Here is a 17,702-nt window from a genome sequence, read left to right as displayed (position 1 = left end):
AAGAGTGCAAGTGTGGATGTCACTTCGCACTTCGAAGCTGGGTAAGGTACTTTCCAGTACATTTCTAGAGCTTCCCTTTGCTACTGCTTGGCATCCAGCCATGGATATAACAACCCGCAGAGGCCTGAGACCACTGAGAAACAGAAGGAAGCTACGGTATTGATCGTTTTTGTGTCCCTGTCTTTACTCCTGACAGGTTGTACCAGTTGTCTAAAGCTGGAAAACTGTGCGTCCCAGCCATGAACGTCAACGACTCTGTCACCAAACAGAAGTTTGACAACCTCTACTGCTGCAGAGAATCCATCCTGGATGGGTATGTGTGGCTGCTCCCACCGAGCACTCTCTGCCTTGAAGGCTTGTGTGTGTTTGATTGGACGCAGGGCTGCGAACATTTTAAACCAGTGGTTCTCAACCTTTTTCAGGCTCGGGCGTCCCTTGGAAAATACCAGCTCTTAGCTTTATCTCTTGTTTTTTTGACCATGGAAAAATAATCGAAAATTTCTTCTGTTGCCAAGACCTCAGAAAGGCCACAACAGGGGACGGCGTTGTAGATTCCTGTTTGAAATGTCGTGTGAATCAAGTGCAGGTGTTTGCACACCTAACAGTGCTAATATTGCATGGCACCCTTGAAAGCATCTCACAGCGCACGTGGGTGCTACCACAGCAGCCTGGGTGAGAATCACTGTGTTAAATATCGGTTTCTTCTGGAGGAACCTTACTAGACCAGACCCTTTATCCGTCTTGTCTGTCATCCCACGTCCTTGGTAGCTACAAACCTGGTACTTCAGAGAAGCTGGAATTCCCCAACATGGCACTGAACCTGGGCCTGGGTGCAAACACGTTGTGTCCATACCAGCTCTCGGGTACGGCGTTATACATCCAGCCACAGCAGTAGACTGACTTCCTAGGTCTGAATCTTTTGCTTGTTCATTTTCTTTCCTTGGCCTGAGGAGGGTTTGGTTCTAATCCAGCCACAGACTCCTTGCGTGACCTTGGCAGGTTGCTTAATCTCGGTGCTCTCTGTCTGCCCTCTGCAAAAGGGGTGGTATTTCTGCCTTCCGCAGCATGTTGACACTAGATTGTATCCGAGCACATAGCAAACTGTAGCGGTCGGGGCCATGAGCGTCACGATAAAGATACTCTTCCAAGGTTCTTTAATGCTTTTGAAGTAGGTTTATAGAGCTGAATTAGGAGCCGTGCATCTGTTCCCGTAGCGTGTCACTGCATGGAGGTGTGTTCACTCCTCATGTGCACACTCAGACCCCTTTGACTAGATGTGTCTGGAGCTGCGCTTGAACCTGTTATCTCCTCGTGCTCCCTGCCGAGAGCATGCAGGGCGAAGCAGCCACAAATCCCCCTTGGTCCTCTTACAGCCCCTGTGCCAGTAAGAGAGCCCTGACTGGTTCCAGTTGGCCACAGCATTTATCTGAGCCAAACAGCTGGTTTATGAAGAAATTCTTCACTTGTTTTCTCCAATTCCTTCTTTCTGTTTCTTCTGAGCATTTCAAACAAAGCAAAAGGAACAGAAGAGGCCATGGGATCTCCATCATTGGAAGTTTTAAAGACCCGGTTAGACAGAGCCTTGCCTGGGATGACGTAGTTGGGACTGGTCCTGCTTTGAGCACTTTGCAGGGGAGCTTGTCTAATCCGTGGTCTGTTGTCTCTGCACCAAGCGCCTCACCATTGTAATGGCACACAGGAGAAAAAGGGTATGTGTTTCTGTCCATACTTAGACAGCTGGCTATCAGGAGGAGATCTTACCAAGCAAATCTGGCAAAACCTCAGCTATGTGTTTGCCCATCTAGGCTTCCTGATACACTGAGATGGCGTACTTGGTTCCAGGATGGGTAGTAGGTGACACAGGAGCTAGGACAGGCATGATGACAGCCAAGGCATGCCTGCCTTAGGACAGGTTCCTCTCAATCCAGTTCCTGTTACGTGGGTAGACTGCAGTCCTGGGCATGCTAGTAGACTTGCTGCATGTTATTAGGCTGTGCACGCAGTTCAGCTCTCCAGACCTCCTTCGAGGCCCTAGAAACTCAGGATCCATCCACTCACCCAGGGAACATCAACTGAGCATGTTGGTTTTAATCCCGGGTCATGGTGGATGCACCCTAACACCGTCCAGCCAGGAGTACCGAGACTACGGAGTGCCCCGGGGTGAAAAGTACTGAGGTTGAAACATTCCCAGCTCCCCTTCGATTGGATCGAGACCCAGCACTGTCCAAACATCACCCCTCCAGCCCCAGCCTTGTCTACCAACCCTGAGATCAACCTGTACAACCTGATCAAATACATTTTCCAGCTTAAACTTGTGTAAACCATTCATGTATCCGTTATGGCTCCCCTGAGGCCTACACTGGTTGCTGCCTTAGCAGAGTCTGTATGCGAGCAGTACGTGTAGTCAGCTGAGTGCTTTTCATTGCAAAGAATAAGCAGTGGCCCAGGGCATCGTGCTGTGCTACAAGCTGGTGGATACTCTTCAACCTCCTATCCATCAAGGCTCCTTCTGAGCTCTGTTTGGTCTGTTCAAAGCCAGAGGATGCTGCTTGCTGGTCTCCTACAGGGGATCCTCACTGATGCCCATTTGAAGAGGGAATGGTTACTTCAGCTCTGGTCCTTCAAAATGACGTGGTCCTTGTGGAACCAGGGTGGACCCACCCTCCCTCCCTGCTTCGGACGTCCTCAGCTCCCCGTGTGAGCGTCAGTAGCTGAAGGAAGGTGACAGCCCAGCTGCCCACTACACGCTCGCACAGAGTTGGTGCTCAAGGTTTCAGGCTTGTGTGTCCGAGGTACAAGTTCATGTACGGCAGCTTGTACACGAACTGCAACATCCCTAAGAACTGTGCTGGCTGTGGGGTCAATCACCCTGGTTTACTTGCACGTGCAGGCATATGCAGGCCTTAGCCCAGGGTTGGGGCGCCACTGAGCTGGGCAACGTACCCCCACGGGAAGACAGTCCCTGCTGCCAGGGGTCTGAAGAATTGTTTCCTAATACCAGAAATAACTCGCGGTGTGCATGGAGTCCGTGTTAGCTCTCCGTGCCTACGGGCCACAAGGAAACTCTGCGCTGTGTTGGCTGCAGCTACATCGGGATGCAGGCCATACAGTTCTGGCTCTGCCCTCTCATATCGGGCGGTGCCAAGGGGCCATTAAATCCTCCGGGGCTTCTCTCTGAATTCAGTGGAAAATGTAAGAGCACTTCACCTTCCCCACACTGCTAACCCATTTACACAGGCCAAAAATAGACTGCAATGTAGGACGCTCTTACGGAGATGCCAAGAGGAGAGAGACTGGAAGGAAGAGTTTTATTTGTGCAGAGCAGCCAGGTTGTATCAGGAAGCTGCTCTTCGTCCGTCCCTTTGGCGGCAGTCTCCTCTGTGCAAAGCAAGGCTGGTCCCAAGAGTCAGAAGATATTTTCTGGGGGTGCTACGTAGGCAGCTCTCCTTCATCCCAGCCCTGTGCTGGGGCTGGCTGTACCCAGTGCTGCCATAGGGAAAGCTGGCCCTGGAGGGACTCGAGGCAAGCTCTCTATGACCTCCTAGAAGGCCAGTGGGCCAAAGCTTGCCCTTGGAGGTGCATATATAATTCAATAGGATTTTCATCTAAATGGGCTATCAGACTTAAAGTAGGAAAATGCAAAATAAATCTCATGAGGTTCAACGAGGACAAGTGCAAAGTCCTGCACTTAGGACGGAGCAATCCCCTGCACCGGTGCAGGCTGGGGGTGACAGGCTGGGCAGCAGCTCTGCAGAAAAGGACCTGGGGGTGACAGGACAAGAAGCTGAACAGGAGCCAGCAGTGTGCCTTGGTGCCAAGAAAGCTAACGGCACCCTGCGCTGCATTGGTAGGAGCGCTGCCAGCAGTGATTCTTCCTCTCTATTTGGCATTGGTGAGGCCACATCTGGAGTCCTGTGTCCAGTTGTGGGCCCCCCGCTACAGGAAGGATGTGGACAAGTTGGAGAGAGTCCAGCTGAGGGCGGTGAAAATGGTTGTGGAGCTGGGGGACAGGACTGGTGAGGAGAGGCTACAGGAACTGGGCTGATTTAGCCTGCAGAAGAGAAGACTAAGGAGGTTGAATAGCCGCCTTCAGCTCCCTGCAGGGGGGCTGCAAAGAGGATGGAGCTGGACTGTTCTCGGTGGGGGCAGATGGCAGAACAAGGAGCAACGGGCTAAGGTTGCAGCAAGGGAAGCTGAGGTTGGATATTAGGAAGGATTTTCTCACTAGGAGGGTGGGGAAGCACTGGTCCCTAGAGCAGTGGTTCTCAGCCTTTTTTCATACTGGGCACCATTTGCCAAGATCGATGGCTTGTCCCATTCCACGCCCCCTGGCCCTGCTGGCTCCCGATGCACAGTCCCCTGCTCACCCCCGACTCGCGGCCCCCTGCCTCCCCCAGCCCTACCAGAGGGAGCTCCCACCTGCCTCCGTCCCGCTTGGCCCACAACATGAGCAGCAAATGCTGCTCCCGGCCCACCCACCAAGCAGCGAGTGCAGGTCCCGGTGTGTGTCAGCACTGGCCCTGTGCCGCCAGCCCAGGCACCCAGCTTCCCACTGCGAAGGACCGTCTCCACCCGCTTCCACCACTGACGGTCCAGGAGCGTTTCCCCTCCCCGCTCCCCCTGCCCTGCCACAGCCCCACGCCCGGCCACTCTTCCTCAGTGCCAGACACACGCACGTTCCCCCCCCACACACCCCCAGATCTCCAGACAGTATGCTGGCCACGTGTGGCTGCATGCAGAGATGCACGTGCGCCCGCTACCTCCAATCGTCCCAAGCAGCCAGCCTGCAAGGGGAAACCCGTGCTTTTGCACATTTTTCTGGGACTTGCTCATGACCCTTTCACATACACTTGCAACCCACTTTTGGGTCTCGGCCCACCGGTTGAGAAACACGGCCTAGAGAAGTGGTGGAGTCTCCATCCTTGGAGGTTTTTAAGGCCTGGCTTGACAAAGCCTTGGCTGGGATGATGTAGCTGGGGCTGGTCCTGCTTGGAGCAGGAGGTTGGACTAGATGTGACCTCCTGAGAGCCCTTCAACCCTCATTTTCTATGACTCTGTGAAAACCTGAGGTTCTTCCCCTGCGTCCTTAGAGCATGAGCAGCTGACTTGGTCCCACCAGATGGAGTGATGTCTGTGGGGATAGAGGGGATTTCACAACAGCTAAGCCCCCAAATCCAGCCTGTCAGCAGCACTCACTGGTTGCCACCATCTCTTGATACTTGTCTAAAATCTGTGGGTTGTTTTAATCTTCTTTTTTTCTTAGCCTTAAAAGGACGACAGACATGATGTTTGGAGGAAAACAAGTGGTGGTGTGCGGCTACGGAGAGGTGAGGCTTTAATATTTCATCACTGAATACCATTTGCTAGCTGCTGCTGCTTGTGGATGCAAAATGAATTTCCCTGGGCTTGGCTCTGTCTGAGGGCACTTCATGTCCCCTGGGCTCCTCCCTGCTCTTGCTCGTATCTGCAACCTTTCAGACGGGAGCGGCCCTATTAGACCAAATAGGATTTTTAACCTACAAATTCCTGTGCATTTTTTCCTTGTACCAGTGGATCTTAAAAGTAAGGTCTGATGTAAATGTAGCCATACAACAGGGCGTATTAAAATACAATTAGGGCAAATCAGTTGCCTTATTTGCCTGCGTACAGTGCGCCTCAGAATTCAGATGAACCCCCAAGTTTTGAAAGAGGCGTGTTGTACATGACAATATGGTAATCCCTCTTCAGTTGGATCTGCCAGTGTTTCTTCTTCTTCCCCGATGTAAAGAAACTTCTCTTCCCAGGGCTTGGCTTGTGGACTAGTTCCAGTCGGGTCTGCACTCGTGCACTGGGAGCTGGATGGAGAACCCCCAGCTCGTTGCACATGAGTCCCTGAGCAAACATCAGGTGGCTCGACTGAGGTATAAGAATCGATCGCACACGGTGAACGCCTGTTCCACCAAGCTCCAGGAACGAGCGCGCAGGCAAACACGTTAGGGAAGTCCTTGGCCAGTTAGCCGAGCTCGTGAATTCCCCTATCGCATTCGAGTGCACGGAGGGTCACGGTAACGCCAAGAGATTGAAACGTTACTGCAGACCTGCTCAAACAGAGGAAAGGTTGTAGGCTTCCTCTGGGATACGTGTAATTATCTGTTGGTGCTTTCTAGGGGTGGCAGGTGTGAAACAAAGCAACCGGGCAGCGGTAAGATGGATTCTTTCCCAAAGCGTTTGGCTGTTAAGGCAGAGGCCAGAGCAGTTCCCTGAAGCCTGCACCCAGGATTTTCATGCAGCCGGAAAGGCTAGGTCTGGATTCAGCTGGAAAAGGGGGTTTTGCAGGGAAACCGCTCCGGACTTCCAGTGACAGTTGTTCCGCGAGCTTACGGTGATGCTCCCAGCAGCATGTTGTGGCTTGGCTGACGTGAAGTAAGGAGAAAGGGTTTGACCTTGCCTTTGCAGAAAGGGGCTCCGTGCTAGCGTTGCTGTACCTGGCCTGGAAACTTAGAGCCTCCTGGGTGCCTACGGAGCCGCCAGCATCTCACCCGCTCCCTCCCTGCTGTTCTCTCTCTGCAGGTTGGAAAGGGCTGCTGCGCGGCTTTGAAGGCTATGGGCTCCATAGTGTACGTGACCGAGATCGATCCAATCTGTGCCCTGCAGGCCTGGTAAGAGGACGTGCCCACGGCCTGGGTCCTGCTGTGGCTTGTTCTCTGTGGCAGGGAGAGTGAGGGCACAGTCCCTCTACAGCAGGTCCGTGGACCAGATCCGATGCATGGACTGACCCCGTGCACTGGGTCTGGGGCTGCTCGCTGGCCCAGTCCGGCATGTAGGGCTGTGTGGTTCCCCAGGGGTCCAGAAGTTTTGCAGGAGAGGGGTCTTCTTTCCTAGGGAGCTGCCTGCTAAGCTGTCTGCTGCCAGGTCAGCTCCACTGCTCCAGCTAGAGGAAGCAGTAAGCAGTTCAAAGGTGTCGTGGTGCCACTGGCAGGATAAAAGACTCATCCGTCCCGTACCATCCCAGCCGGGCTCCCATCTTCTGGGCTCTAGTCATGCCTTGCAGATGCCAGCATCACCCCTGAGGCTCAGCGCATGTTGCCGTCTCCTCCCATGTGCATGCCGCAGTGATCTCTGGCTTGGATTCTTCCATAGGAAACACAGCTGGCTGCAGCGATGCTGTTTGCACTTGTGCCGTAGGGGTACCAAGCCTGGGGAGTCGCTTTGCAAAGTGCTGGAAGCTGTTACAGCCTTTAATAAACACACAGCCCCTTCCCTTCTCATGACACACGTGGAGCACAGTTACGGTCAGAAAAGGGCTAACGGAGGCTGCTTAATTAGCAGATCTGATTTGCTTCTCCTTGATACTGTCTACTTGGACCCAAACACGGGTGTCGATCAGCTGCAGGGGACCGAGCTGGGCTCTGCTCTGCCTCGTGTGTGAACAAAATTGTTGCTTCAATCATTTGGTTGTTTCACCCCAGCGGCGCACTCGGTGCTGCACAAGTGAGGCCAGAAACCCCAGGGAGAAAACTTGCATCCAATTCAGCTCATGAACGTAACAGGAGTAAGATGGCAGGAGGGATTTGAATTTGGGGATGGCCTTGCAAGCTGAGATTAATAGGTCAGCCCAGAAAATCTCTGAGCCTGGAGGTTTCAAGGCAGAGGGCAAGTTTAGGCTGGGATCATGGAGAAGCAGGGTTGGGAGAGGGCACCAGAGGTCACATCGAGTCCCACCCCCGCCTGAAGCAGGATCATCCCTATCCACGCCATCCCCAGGCAAATCCATAATTGAACCTCTTAGTAAAACTACCATCGACCTCGACACAAGACAGACATCACACCTGAACCAGACACAGGTGAAGCAGGGGAACCACGGCAGCCAATTTAAAAGGTGGTTAAAATGCACTCAAGAGATCCCAGGTAGAGGTCCATCCCCCTGCTACAAAGGAAGGCAAAAGCCCCTGTAGCAAGGGGCTTGCATCTTTGGATCCCCAAAGAAACCAGCTTTCTTTCCAGCCCTGCTGGCGCCCCCAGTACCCATTGGTGTCTGTGAGAGTTGTTGGGTGCTCAGCCCCTTTGTAAAACAAACCTGCCTACTTAGTGCCTCAGAGCAACAGTTCCTTGGTCGCCGGGCACTTGAGCTCCTCTGAGGTAGCAACTCGAGCCGCCCCTGCTTTTGGGGTAGTGCAGATCCTTCGGGAAGCCCCGTCTCTGGCTCCAGAGGGCTCGCGCTAACAGCTGGGGTCCCCTGGGGATCCTCCAGACCTGGTCTATTCCTGTCCATCCTCACACACGGTATATTTTTTTTTTCCTCCCAGCATGGACGGGTTCCGGCTCGTCAAGCTTAACGAGGTCATCAGACAAGTCGACATTGTCATCACCTGTACAGGTGCGTGGGTCACAGGGCAGGGGGGGGCTCGCTGCGAGGTGAAGGGCACCTGAGTGGCAGGTCAAGCACGTCCAAAAAGAGCGGGCAGAGAAGATGCAAACCTGGCTGCTCGGAGCACGCGTGTCCAGTTGCTAACCCTCAGTAGCCAGGGGCTGCCCCCGAGCTAGCACACACCTTCCTGTTAGCTTCTCTCCTGAAACCACAGGCTCCTGGCCGCTGTAGGGTTGGCTGTGCATGTGACAGGCCTGTAATATCCCTAGTGTGTTAGCCCTTGTCCCTACACGCACCTCACACCCACCCCCAGCATAACTACTGCAGCAGGAGGCCACACGAGTCCCAGCCCTATCCCAAAAGCGCCCCTGTGGGCACATGGGCTCAGGGAGCTGTACGGAGAGAGACCAAGGGAAGCAAACGGGGCAGGCAGGGCTGCGCTTCGGGCGAGGGAGAGCGGGCAGCTGTGAGCACCGTTCTTGGCGCTCGGGAGCATTTTGCTTGTCGCTGTCTGATAATAACGTTACTCCTGCGCTCCATCGCGGTCCGCGTTGGTCTTTAGCACCACAACCTTCTGTGTTGAAAGGCAACAAGAACGTGGTGACAAGAGAACACCTCGACCGAATGAAGAACAGCTGCATTGTGTGTAACATGGGGCACTCCAACACCGAAATCGACGTGGTAAAGACCGGGGGTCCCTCCAGGGCGGGGGGGTGGGGACGGGACTCCGGGGGTTCCCCTCTCCTGCCTCTCATTGCTGCAGCAACAAAAGGCTCAGAGATCAGTCGGTCACCTGTTGAGGTGCCTAACCGCTGCTCTGGGCATCCATAGGGGCGCCCATCATATTCTGCACTCCTGGCCCTACCAGGTGTTTTGTGCTGGCAGCGATGGATGGGCCTGAAGTTAATCACTGCTTTTACAGTCAGAAGAGTTCAAGCGCTGGCTGTTGCTAGAGCAGGGGTTGTGATAAATGAGCGAGCAGCTCCTCACGCACAATTCATGGTGGGTGGAAGGGGGCACCATGCGGTTTCCCTTTCCTGACGCATCGCCGGTTCTTTAAATGACGGGAGCCCCGTGTTCCAGGCCAGCCTGCGGACCCCCGAGCTGACTTGGGAGAGGGTGAGATCTCAAGTAGACCACGTCATCTGGCCAGACGGAAAGAGGATAGTGCTGCTGGCGGAGGTAAGCAGCACGTGAAGGTCAGGGGCCTTGTAGGTCACTTCTGTAACCCAGCCAGGGAGCCTCAGAGCCTGTGCTGCGTGGGCTGGACGGTCTCTTGGGCGAGGAGGATTTGGGACACCCGCATCCCTGCGGTGTCTGCCCAAACTAGACGTTCCCCTCACAGCCTCTCCCCCGCAGCAGTTCCTCCCCTGGCTTTCCTCAGCATAAACCTTCCTCAGCTGAGCTACGAACAGTGACTGAGAGGTCAGCTGAGGACTGCTGAGAAGATGAGCGATGCAGACATGGCTTCCCTGGGGCTGTGACCTGTCGCCTGAGGAAGCCAGCTCTTGGCAGGCATTTCCAAGGGCTTCCCAACAGAAGCAGGAGGCAGCACCCCCGTGCAGGTCCACCTGCCTCCCCACATCTGTTCCACCCCAGCTTGTGAGCCCTGGCGAGGGCCGGACTGAAGCTGGGCCCGGCTGGTCAACGCTCGGATCAGGGGAAATCTTTTGGCAGCGACACGTGGCTGTTGGTGACTCGCCAGGGGGAACTCTCTGGGCGACTGAACCCGTGGCCAGTACGGTGCTGGGGAGACACGGCTGCGGATGCGGGTTGCTGGCAGGTTTCACCAGGCTGCAAAGGCTAATCCCAGCTTCCTGGGTCGGGTCCAGTCGAGTTAACTACTCGTGCTCCCCTAGATCTCCCAGCAGGTCCCGTAGGGAACCTCCACGTCTGCGGTGCGTAGTTGTGCGCTGTCCGAGAGCTGCTGTGCTCCAAGCCAGACGGGGACACGTCACTGGTAGACTTGAATCGCCCCTGCGTCTCCTGCACGGATTTGGGAGGGCTCCGTGCCCCTCCAGCCCGAGACGCACGGCAAGGCCACGGTCTTATTCTGTCTTGCAGGGCCGTCTGCTGACCCTCAGCTGCTCCACCGTCCCCACCTTCGTGCTGTCCATCACTGCAACCACTCAGGTGAGCAGGGTCCAGGTGCAGGGGGCAGGAGCCTGGTTAGCGCCACGGCCTCTCCTTGATGCTGTCTGCTTGAACCAAAACAAGGGTGACTGAGCCCAATGTCTTCTCTCTGCAGGCTCTGGCATTGATAGAGCTGTACAACGCCCCAGAAGGGCGCTACAAGCAGGATGTCTACCTGCTGCCGAAGAAGATGGGTAAGGATGGACCCGGCACCTTGTTCTCCTGTCATGGAGGTGGAGCAGGGGTGGGAGACCTCAGTGTCTTGGGCATATTGCATTTGTCTCCTTTCTTCCTGCTGGGCTCTGTGTCTGGGGAATGAGAGCAGAGAGCTGAGTCAGCCCTCTTGGGCATCACCTTGAGCAAGGCTGTCAGTCCCGCTGCAAGCAGGCACCTCTTTTCAGGAGGTTTGCACGTCTCAGGGTCTGTAGAGAGGAGACCCCAAGCTCTTCCGTGCAGGAAGGTGGGCAGCAGTGCTGTAGCTCCAGGGTGGAGTCTTATCTCCACACGCCTGCCCAAGCCACAGCCCTCCAGGTCTGGCACTGCTTGATGAGACCTAAACGGATGAACAGAGGAGGAAACACTAAAGTGGCCGGGGGGGGCATGAAGACCCGGGAGAGCAGGCCCTGCACTCTGTACCGGGACAGGATTCCTCTTACAGGCAGGATGGGCCACAGCAGACCGTTGCATTTGGTTCGGGACTTTAGTCTGCAAAACCCTGTGTAGCGAGCATTTCCGTGAACTCCGTGCAGAAGGGCAGTGTTGAGGGGGGGACCCAGGGCCTCGCTCACTTCCCAGGCCTTGATCTCATTCCAGATGAGTATGTGGCGAGTCTGCACCTCCCAACGTTCGATGCGCACCTGACCGAGCTGACGGACGAGCAAGCGAAATACCTGGGGCTGAATAAGAACGGGCCTTTCAAACCAAACTACTACAGGTGCTGGCTTGGGGCAGCCCATTCCTCTCTGGGAGGTGGGGGAGGGGGCGATACAGCTGCCCACATCTGCGCGTGTGCGGGGATCAGCTCGAAGCTGTCTGCATGAGCAAGAACGTGCACGATTTAGGGTCCTGCCACACATTCAGACTAAAGCTGGATTGAAACCCGCTGTAAAGTTATTACACATTTTCAGCCACTAACTTTGTAGCTGATCAGCTCTCTTTATAGCCGGATGGATATTTTTATGGCATGCTCATCGTTACTCTGCACATATGACTGGTCTAAGTTTATGGCGCGATTCACCAGTTAATTGCATGATATATAATGTGTGGCAGGGGCCTAAGAGCCTGATCTCACCGATCCAGAGGGAGGGTATCGCTGGTGACCTGGTGCTTGCCATTTGGCCAGGTGGGGCTAGACTGACCCAGAAGGCCCCTTGCCCTCCTGTGTCCCAACATGCTGTGCGCGGTGGGGGTGCAGGACAGGGAGAGCTCTGCCTCAGCGCCTTGCCGAGACGAGGCCGCCTGGCATACCCGGTGGCAGCTGTCGTTGGAAAGCAGCAGAGCTCGCAGCGCGGCCGTCCGGCCAGCTCAGATGCCCAATTATTTTTCAAGCTCGACGAGCGCAGAACGGGCACCGAGGCCCATTCCTCCGGGGAAGAGTCATAGAGAAGTGGGGCTGAAAGGGAGCTCCAGGGATCATCTAGTCCCGAGGCAGGATCAGCCCTGTCCAAACCAGCCCGTATAAATCCGTCATCCAACACGACACTGTTAATCCAGACTCGATTGACGCAGTCAGCCCTGACACCACACAGACATCGCACCTGAGCCGCCACGGGTGGAGCAGGGAGACTGCAGCGAGCAGTGTCCTCTCCATGCAGCGTGCTCTCCGTCGCACGTGGGGGCAGATAGTCCTCCTGACGTGTTGTCCTCCTCTTTGTGCCTCTGAGCATCTACCCCAACTTGTTTAACACCCCCTCCCCATTTCTGCCAGTGGGCGCTGGCTTCCTCATAGCCTGCACAGAGTAGATGACAGATATTGGCAGCGCAGCGCGGTAGGAGTCCTCTGCTCGTCCCTGTTTGGGGCCAGCCCGTTAGAAAGAACATCTTCCCCTTCATTAAAGTCCCAGCGCTCCTTTCTGCCTCGAGAGCAAGTGGGTGCGCCCCCACAGAGCTGTCGGAGCTGGGGGTGAACACTTCCCTCGTCCCGGTGGGCCCTGGAGAAGGATGTCCCCGGAGTCATGTTGGACACAACTCGCCCAGGCGCTGGTGCTGAACTGAGGGCTCCCAAACCCCCAAAATGATCGGAGTGAGGGGCGAGCGAGACCTGCCGGAGGCCGATAAGTCAAGAACCGCGCGCGTTTTACGCCTCTGCGCTCACTGAAAGCTTCGTGTCTCGCCTCTTTTCCCAGGTATTAAGTTCCCGCAGCCAGAAGAAGCGTAAGGAAGAAGAACTCACGTCTTTTCCCAACTACTGTACAGGACGAAACAGTACAAGCTTCCCAAGTCAGAGCTGGACTTGCTCACATAGTAGACAGTGTGTTAGGTTATTTATTTATTAAACTAGAATACTGTACACGCGGCCTCTGCCAATGGTGTTTTTTACTGCCATGGGACTGTGAGACGGTTGATTTTTTATTTTTTTCTGCTCTTTTATTTTTGGTCGGGGCGGGCGGGGAGGTGGAGGAAGCAAGTCGGAGGCAAAAAGGAAGGCTGGTTGAGTGAATTCGCTGCAAAGCCTCTGTCAGCTTCAAGTAACAAGCGATCGCTGTCCCCACACTGGCATACGCAGGTGTGGAGGGAAGCGGGTGAGACGTTACTCTGGGTTCCCGTTTTCTGCGCGGAAGCAAAATCCACGGCAGTCGCAAGAACCAGGCCTCAGTGCGCAGGGCCGGTTGGGGGGCTCCGCTCTTTACTTCTCCCACCGTTTGAAACCCAGACTAGCACCGCCTCGTTGGCTCTCGCTCTTGCTGGAGGGGTGCTGCCGTCTTCGTGCCTCTCCCGGCGGCTCCCCAGGGTAGCGCTCTCCTTTCGTTCTGCTGGTCCGGCAAGGGGGCGGCTCTGACCACGAGCCCCAGCACTGCCAGAAGCTGCAGTCCAGGGGTTCAGTTGACAGCCCGAGCTGGGGACGCCCCTGCCCAGAATCGGGAGCCAGCAAGGCAGAGACGAGCCCGCTCTCAAGCAGTCCCTCTAGGGTTCCCGTCCATGGAGCACAAGACCCACCGATGCACCCTCTCAGCCGCTTTGCGGTACTTCTCTGCAGCTTACGACCAGTGCCACACTTCCACCAAAGGGATCTCCCTCCTGGGCCGCGGCGTGGGGCCTCGAGCTGTCTCGTGGGAGAGCCTTGCTGCTCTGTTGACAAGCGCTGCCTCCATCTCGGGGTCAGCCTTGGGGACGACACCCCCTGAGCGCAGTCTTCTCGCTGCCGTGGAGGGAGGCGGCAACGTTGATCGTGTCCAAGGACGGTTCTTGATGCTACGGATCCTTCTCCAGTCGGTATTTCAGCCCTCGCCTGGAGTCCTTGCCGTGTACAGCGACACCCATTTAACAGAAACGCTTCCCAGACTCCCAGCGCTGGATCTGCCAGCGCCTTCTTTCCATAGTTCATCGCTGAACGAATTCTGGAAAACCTGTTTTGGTTATGAGAGCACCAAGCCCCAGCACAATTACTACACTACGGTCTCTGGCTTGAGAATTAGGTTTTCAGCTCAATCGCTGTCACATTTATGAGACATTGAGTCTCGAGGTGGGAGGGTCATGGAAGACAAGGCTGCCATCGTCGCTTGTTCTGGCAGAGATGTCCTGCCTGGATAGTACGTACGATGCACCCAGACGCACGCCCCGCAAGATCACTGTTCAAATGGCCGTGTCTCATCGTACCGATCATCCTGAGGACATCGTTCCTCGTATCAGAGCTGCGAGAACTTCAGCCGGCGCTTGCCAAACCTCCACGAGAAGCACTGACCTGAGCACCCAGGCCTTTATTCAATGCCCTCCACCATGGTATCTGAGCCTCTCATCAGAGGAAGCTCTCTGAGTCCTCAGCCTTCCTGAAAGAGGTTTCTGTGGTATTTTCTTCATGCACAAAACCCCCCCAATGAACTGTGGTCTTACCTGCAGGTTGTAGGACTGTCGCTCCTAGAGATGACGACTGCTTCCTAGGCTGGCTCATCCCGCATCAGGATTGCTCCCTACAGCAAACTTGCCTCTTTTGCTTTTCAGTAAAACCTCAAAAAACCCACGTGATGGAGCTTTCCTTCTAACGTGCTGTCGGAAACGCTCGGCAGCCACGCGTATGGGACTCACGGCAGAACGATCAGCGATCGGGACGTTCCCTGAATCTTCTCTTCCTGGCAAATTATACTTGGATCGTAACATTTTTAGAAAGAGATCACCTGAAGTGTTTTCCTAAGGCAGGTTGGCCATATTCCATCACGCTGGTTGAGTTGTCCAGTCTATAGGGACCCGACTTCGTTACAAGACTCATCCGTTTGGTGTGTTTGTAAACGTGGGCTGAAATCTCGGTCCCCTGGGCCATCAGGGGCAGGCCTTCTGTTGTCTCCATGGGAGCCAGGATTTCACCCTTAGGCTGCATGCTTTGGGGGGCAAAAGGCCCACAGACCGACCCACCCGTGTCGCTCTTCAAGATCCTGGCATGTAGCAGCTGCCCGAGCGGCCAAGGAGAAAGGGACAGACCTAGAAGGGGAGCATGTCCCAGCAGTGCAACACGCCGGTCGCAGCGCAGTATCCCAACAGCCAGGGACCGGGGAACACGAACTCACATCCGATGTAGCTTAGACCATGGTCTTGTCTTGGGTCTGACATGGAGCCAGCGTCCGGGTCTGACGGCGCATCCACACATCCAACACGGTCACCTGCTCTTTATCTCGCGGGGCTACGTCGGGCGTGTGACACTGCTTGTTCAATGGGTGTTGGCTTTCGGCCCCGGTCTGCCTCTGCTCTGCGGGTCAACTTCTCACCGCTCGGGCTCGGGGTCAGTTAAGGAGCAATATGGTATTTCTGCAGCTACCATTGCCTGCTGCCTCAGCCTCCCCAGGTGGGTGTCACGGCGCTCGTGTGAAATCCCAGCCTTGGCTAAAACGGCTGACGCTGCTCTTCTCCCAGCACGCTCTCATCTGTGTTGGGCACGCGTGTCCCAGACTGGGATAAAGACTGAGGCCCTTGGCTTTGCGGCAGCATGGCTGGCAGGGTTTGGGGCTGGCAGTGCATCTCACGTGGCCTGGAGCCCAGGGCACCCCACGGCCTGGCTCGTGAGCAGTCTCCCGTTGTGGGCAGCGGGCATCTGCTGTGCTGGCCGCACTTGGCACCAACTGAGCATGTGGCAACAGCTGATCTGCCTGAGAGCTGGTCTTTCACGCCAGCGCAGCGGGACCGCCAGGCACCCGCTACCTTATTCGTGGCACTGGGGACGCCGGCCAGCCATGTCGTCTCTGGAGCAGAGCCGTGGGGGAGGGCAGCGGTGGGTCGCATCGGTCACGGCGGGAGAAGTAGGGTCCAAAGGCGGGCTGGTTCTGTCCCGGAGGAGATAGCGGTCCCATCCCCGCAGCTGAGGACGGTCCCTTCCCTGGTCCACGTCCGTCGCTAGTGTGGCCCGTGGTGGGGCTGTCCTCCCCGGAGAGTCTGTGCTGATTTTAAATCTATTTTATCTTCTGTGTAGATACAAGAAGGAAAAAATTAATGAATTAATAACGACACCAAATACTCCTAAATGACTTCTTTCCCCTTGAATCTTTTTAAAAACTTTCTCTGTGTGATTCCGCTTTTCCGTAAGCTTTTCCGCCTGCTTGGCTTCGGATCAATCTGGGATCCTCCTCTCAGAGTTGTCCCTGGGGGGTTTCTTTGGGTTTCTTTTCTTTTTTTTTTAATGTAACAAATTAAAAAAGAAAAAAAAAAAGAAGGGGAGGGGGGGAAGGAGAGCGGAGACACCAGCACGATGATCTGAGGAGGAGAATTCGGTTGTTGAACTTTAGAAACCAGGACAAAAATGAAATAATCTGTCACATCTACAGTCGGTGACGACATTGCTAAGCGTAACCTTTTCAAACGGATGTTTTAAATATTCATGTCTGAGTGATTGTATTAGAGCAGCAATAAAGACTCTGTAATCTCAAAACGCCAATAAAGCGTCGGAAAAGTGGCTGGTGCCTGGGCTGTGTTCACCGTGCACAGACAGCGGTGGGACCGTGGCTGGTGTCTGCCCCGGGCAGTTGAGCGCTAAAGAGGAGCCAAAAACTAGGGCCGAGAGGTGGGAACGGCAAGGGCGGCGCGGTCCCGGGGCAGCCGGACGTCACATCCGAGTCAACCCTGGGGCATGACGAGACTCCAGCCCCGCTCCCCTCATCCCCTGTCCGGGCAGGGGGGGCAGAGCTGACTGTCTTGGCAGTTCCCGTGTCGGGGTGGCGGCTCCGTGTCCCCCCGGCAGGTTCTCACTTTCTCTGCCCTGAGCGCCTCTCCCCATCCAGGCCCGGCACTGGGGGGCAGAAGGGAACCTAATGGGCAGTGACTTGGCAGCAATCTGTGCCGCCCGGGGCGCTGGCAGCCTTGGCTGCGGCCTGGGGGATCCTTTGCTGGGGAGTCTCCTGCTCCGGCCTGCCCAGGCTAGAAGGAGACGTCTCGTTTGACACGGGACTGGCTTTTCCCAAGTTTGACCCGGATCGGCACGGCCATCTACACCCCCACCCGCGCTGCTGCTCCTCCGCCAGCAGGGGGAGCGAGCGTGCAGCCTGGCCAGCTGTTGGGGCTGGGGACTGGGGAGGCCACCCTGCAGCGCAGTGCCGCGAGTGACACGAGCAGTGTCTGCGCGGCACGGGGGAGGTGAGGGAGGGAGCAGGGAACAGAGCAGCAGACCAGGCAGGGAGCACAGAGATCAGCGGCCAAAAAGGTTGCCCTTCCTCCCTCCACCCCCTCTATTAGGGACTGACCCGGGCCAGCCCAGCTCCATCCCGGGGAAGCATTAGCGCCTTTTATTGTGGGCAGGGGAGGGACCAGACGCCTCTGCCCATAGGGTTGCGAGACCAGAGGCAGCTCCTGGCTCCAGCGCCGTGGGGGCAGCTGGAAACCGTGCCCAACACCAGTGTGGCCTTCCCCGGCCCCGCCTGGACAGTCCCGTTCACCGCTCCTGTCCGCAGCGGGGCAGCGAGGGCAGCTGGGAGGAGGAAGCACCAGTGGGGATGCCCGGAGCCCCCCAGTGCTACAGGAGTGGGGGGTCTGCGCGGGGGCGGTGGCACTGTGGCCTGGCGCTGGGGACCAGGCGTGGAGGGAGGTG

General features: G+C 56.0%; 1 protein-coding gene across 12 annotated transcripts in view; it reads left to right on the top strand.

Moving 5' to 3' along the window:
• Window positions 1-12,996, top strand: part of AHCYL2 (adenosylhomocysteinase like 2) — a 157,872-nt gene extending 144,876 nt beyond the window's left edge. For 9 of the 12 annotated variants that reach the window (XM_025213514.1, XM_014523769.2, XM_025213513.1 and 6 more), the window contains 10 exons: window positions 197-313; window positions 5,264-5,327; window positions 6,550-6,638; window positions 8,286-8,356; window positions 8,910-9,028; window positions 9,431-9,529; window positions 10,412-10,480; window positions 10,596-10,674; window positions 11,294-11,414; window positions 12,826-12,996. In XM_025213514.1, the coding sequence (XP_025069299.1) occupies window positions 197-313; window positions 5,264-5,327; window positions 6,550-6,638; window positions 8,286-8,356; window positions 8,910-9,028; window positions 9,431-9,529; window positions 10,412-10,480; window positions 10,596-10,674; window positions 11,294-11,414; window positions 12,826-12,832 (835 nt within the window). In that variant the 3' untranslated portion in view covers window positions 12,833-12,996. The remainder of the gene's footprint in view (window positions 1-196; window positions 314-5,263; window positions 5,328-6,549; window positions 6,639-8,285; window positions 8,357-8,909; window positions 9,029-9,430; window positions 9,530-10,411; window positions 10,481-10,595; window positions 10,675-11,293; window positions 11,415-12,825) is intronic. The other 3 variants (XM_006031849.3, XM_025213507.1, XM_025213510.1) reach the window with 1 other exon arrangement.
• The last annotated feature ends 4,706 nt before the right edge of the window (window positions 12,997-17,702 follow it).

Source organism: Alligator sinensis, unplaced genomic scaffold (genome assembly GCF_000455745.1).
Source record: "Alligator sinensis unplaced genomic scaffold, ASM45574v1 scaffold888_1, whole genome shotgun sequence".
NCBI lineage: Eukaryota > Metazoa > Chordata > Crocodylia > Alligatoridae > Alligator > Alligator sinensis.
This window is presented reverse-complemented; position numbering and strand designations above follow the sequence as displayed.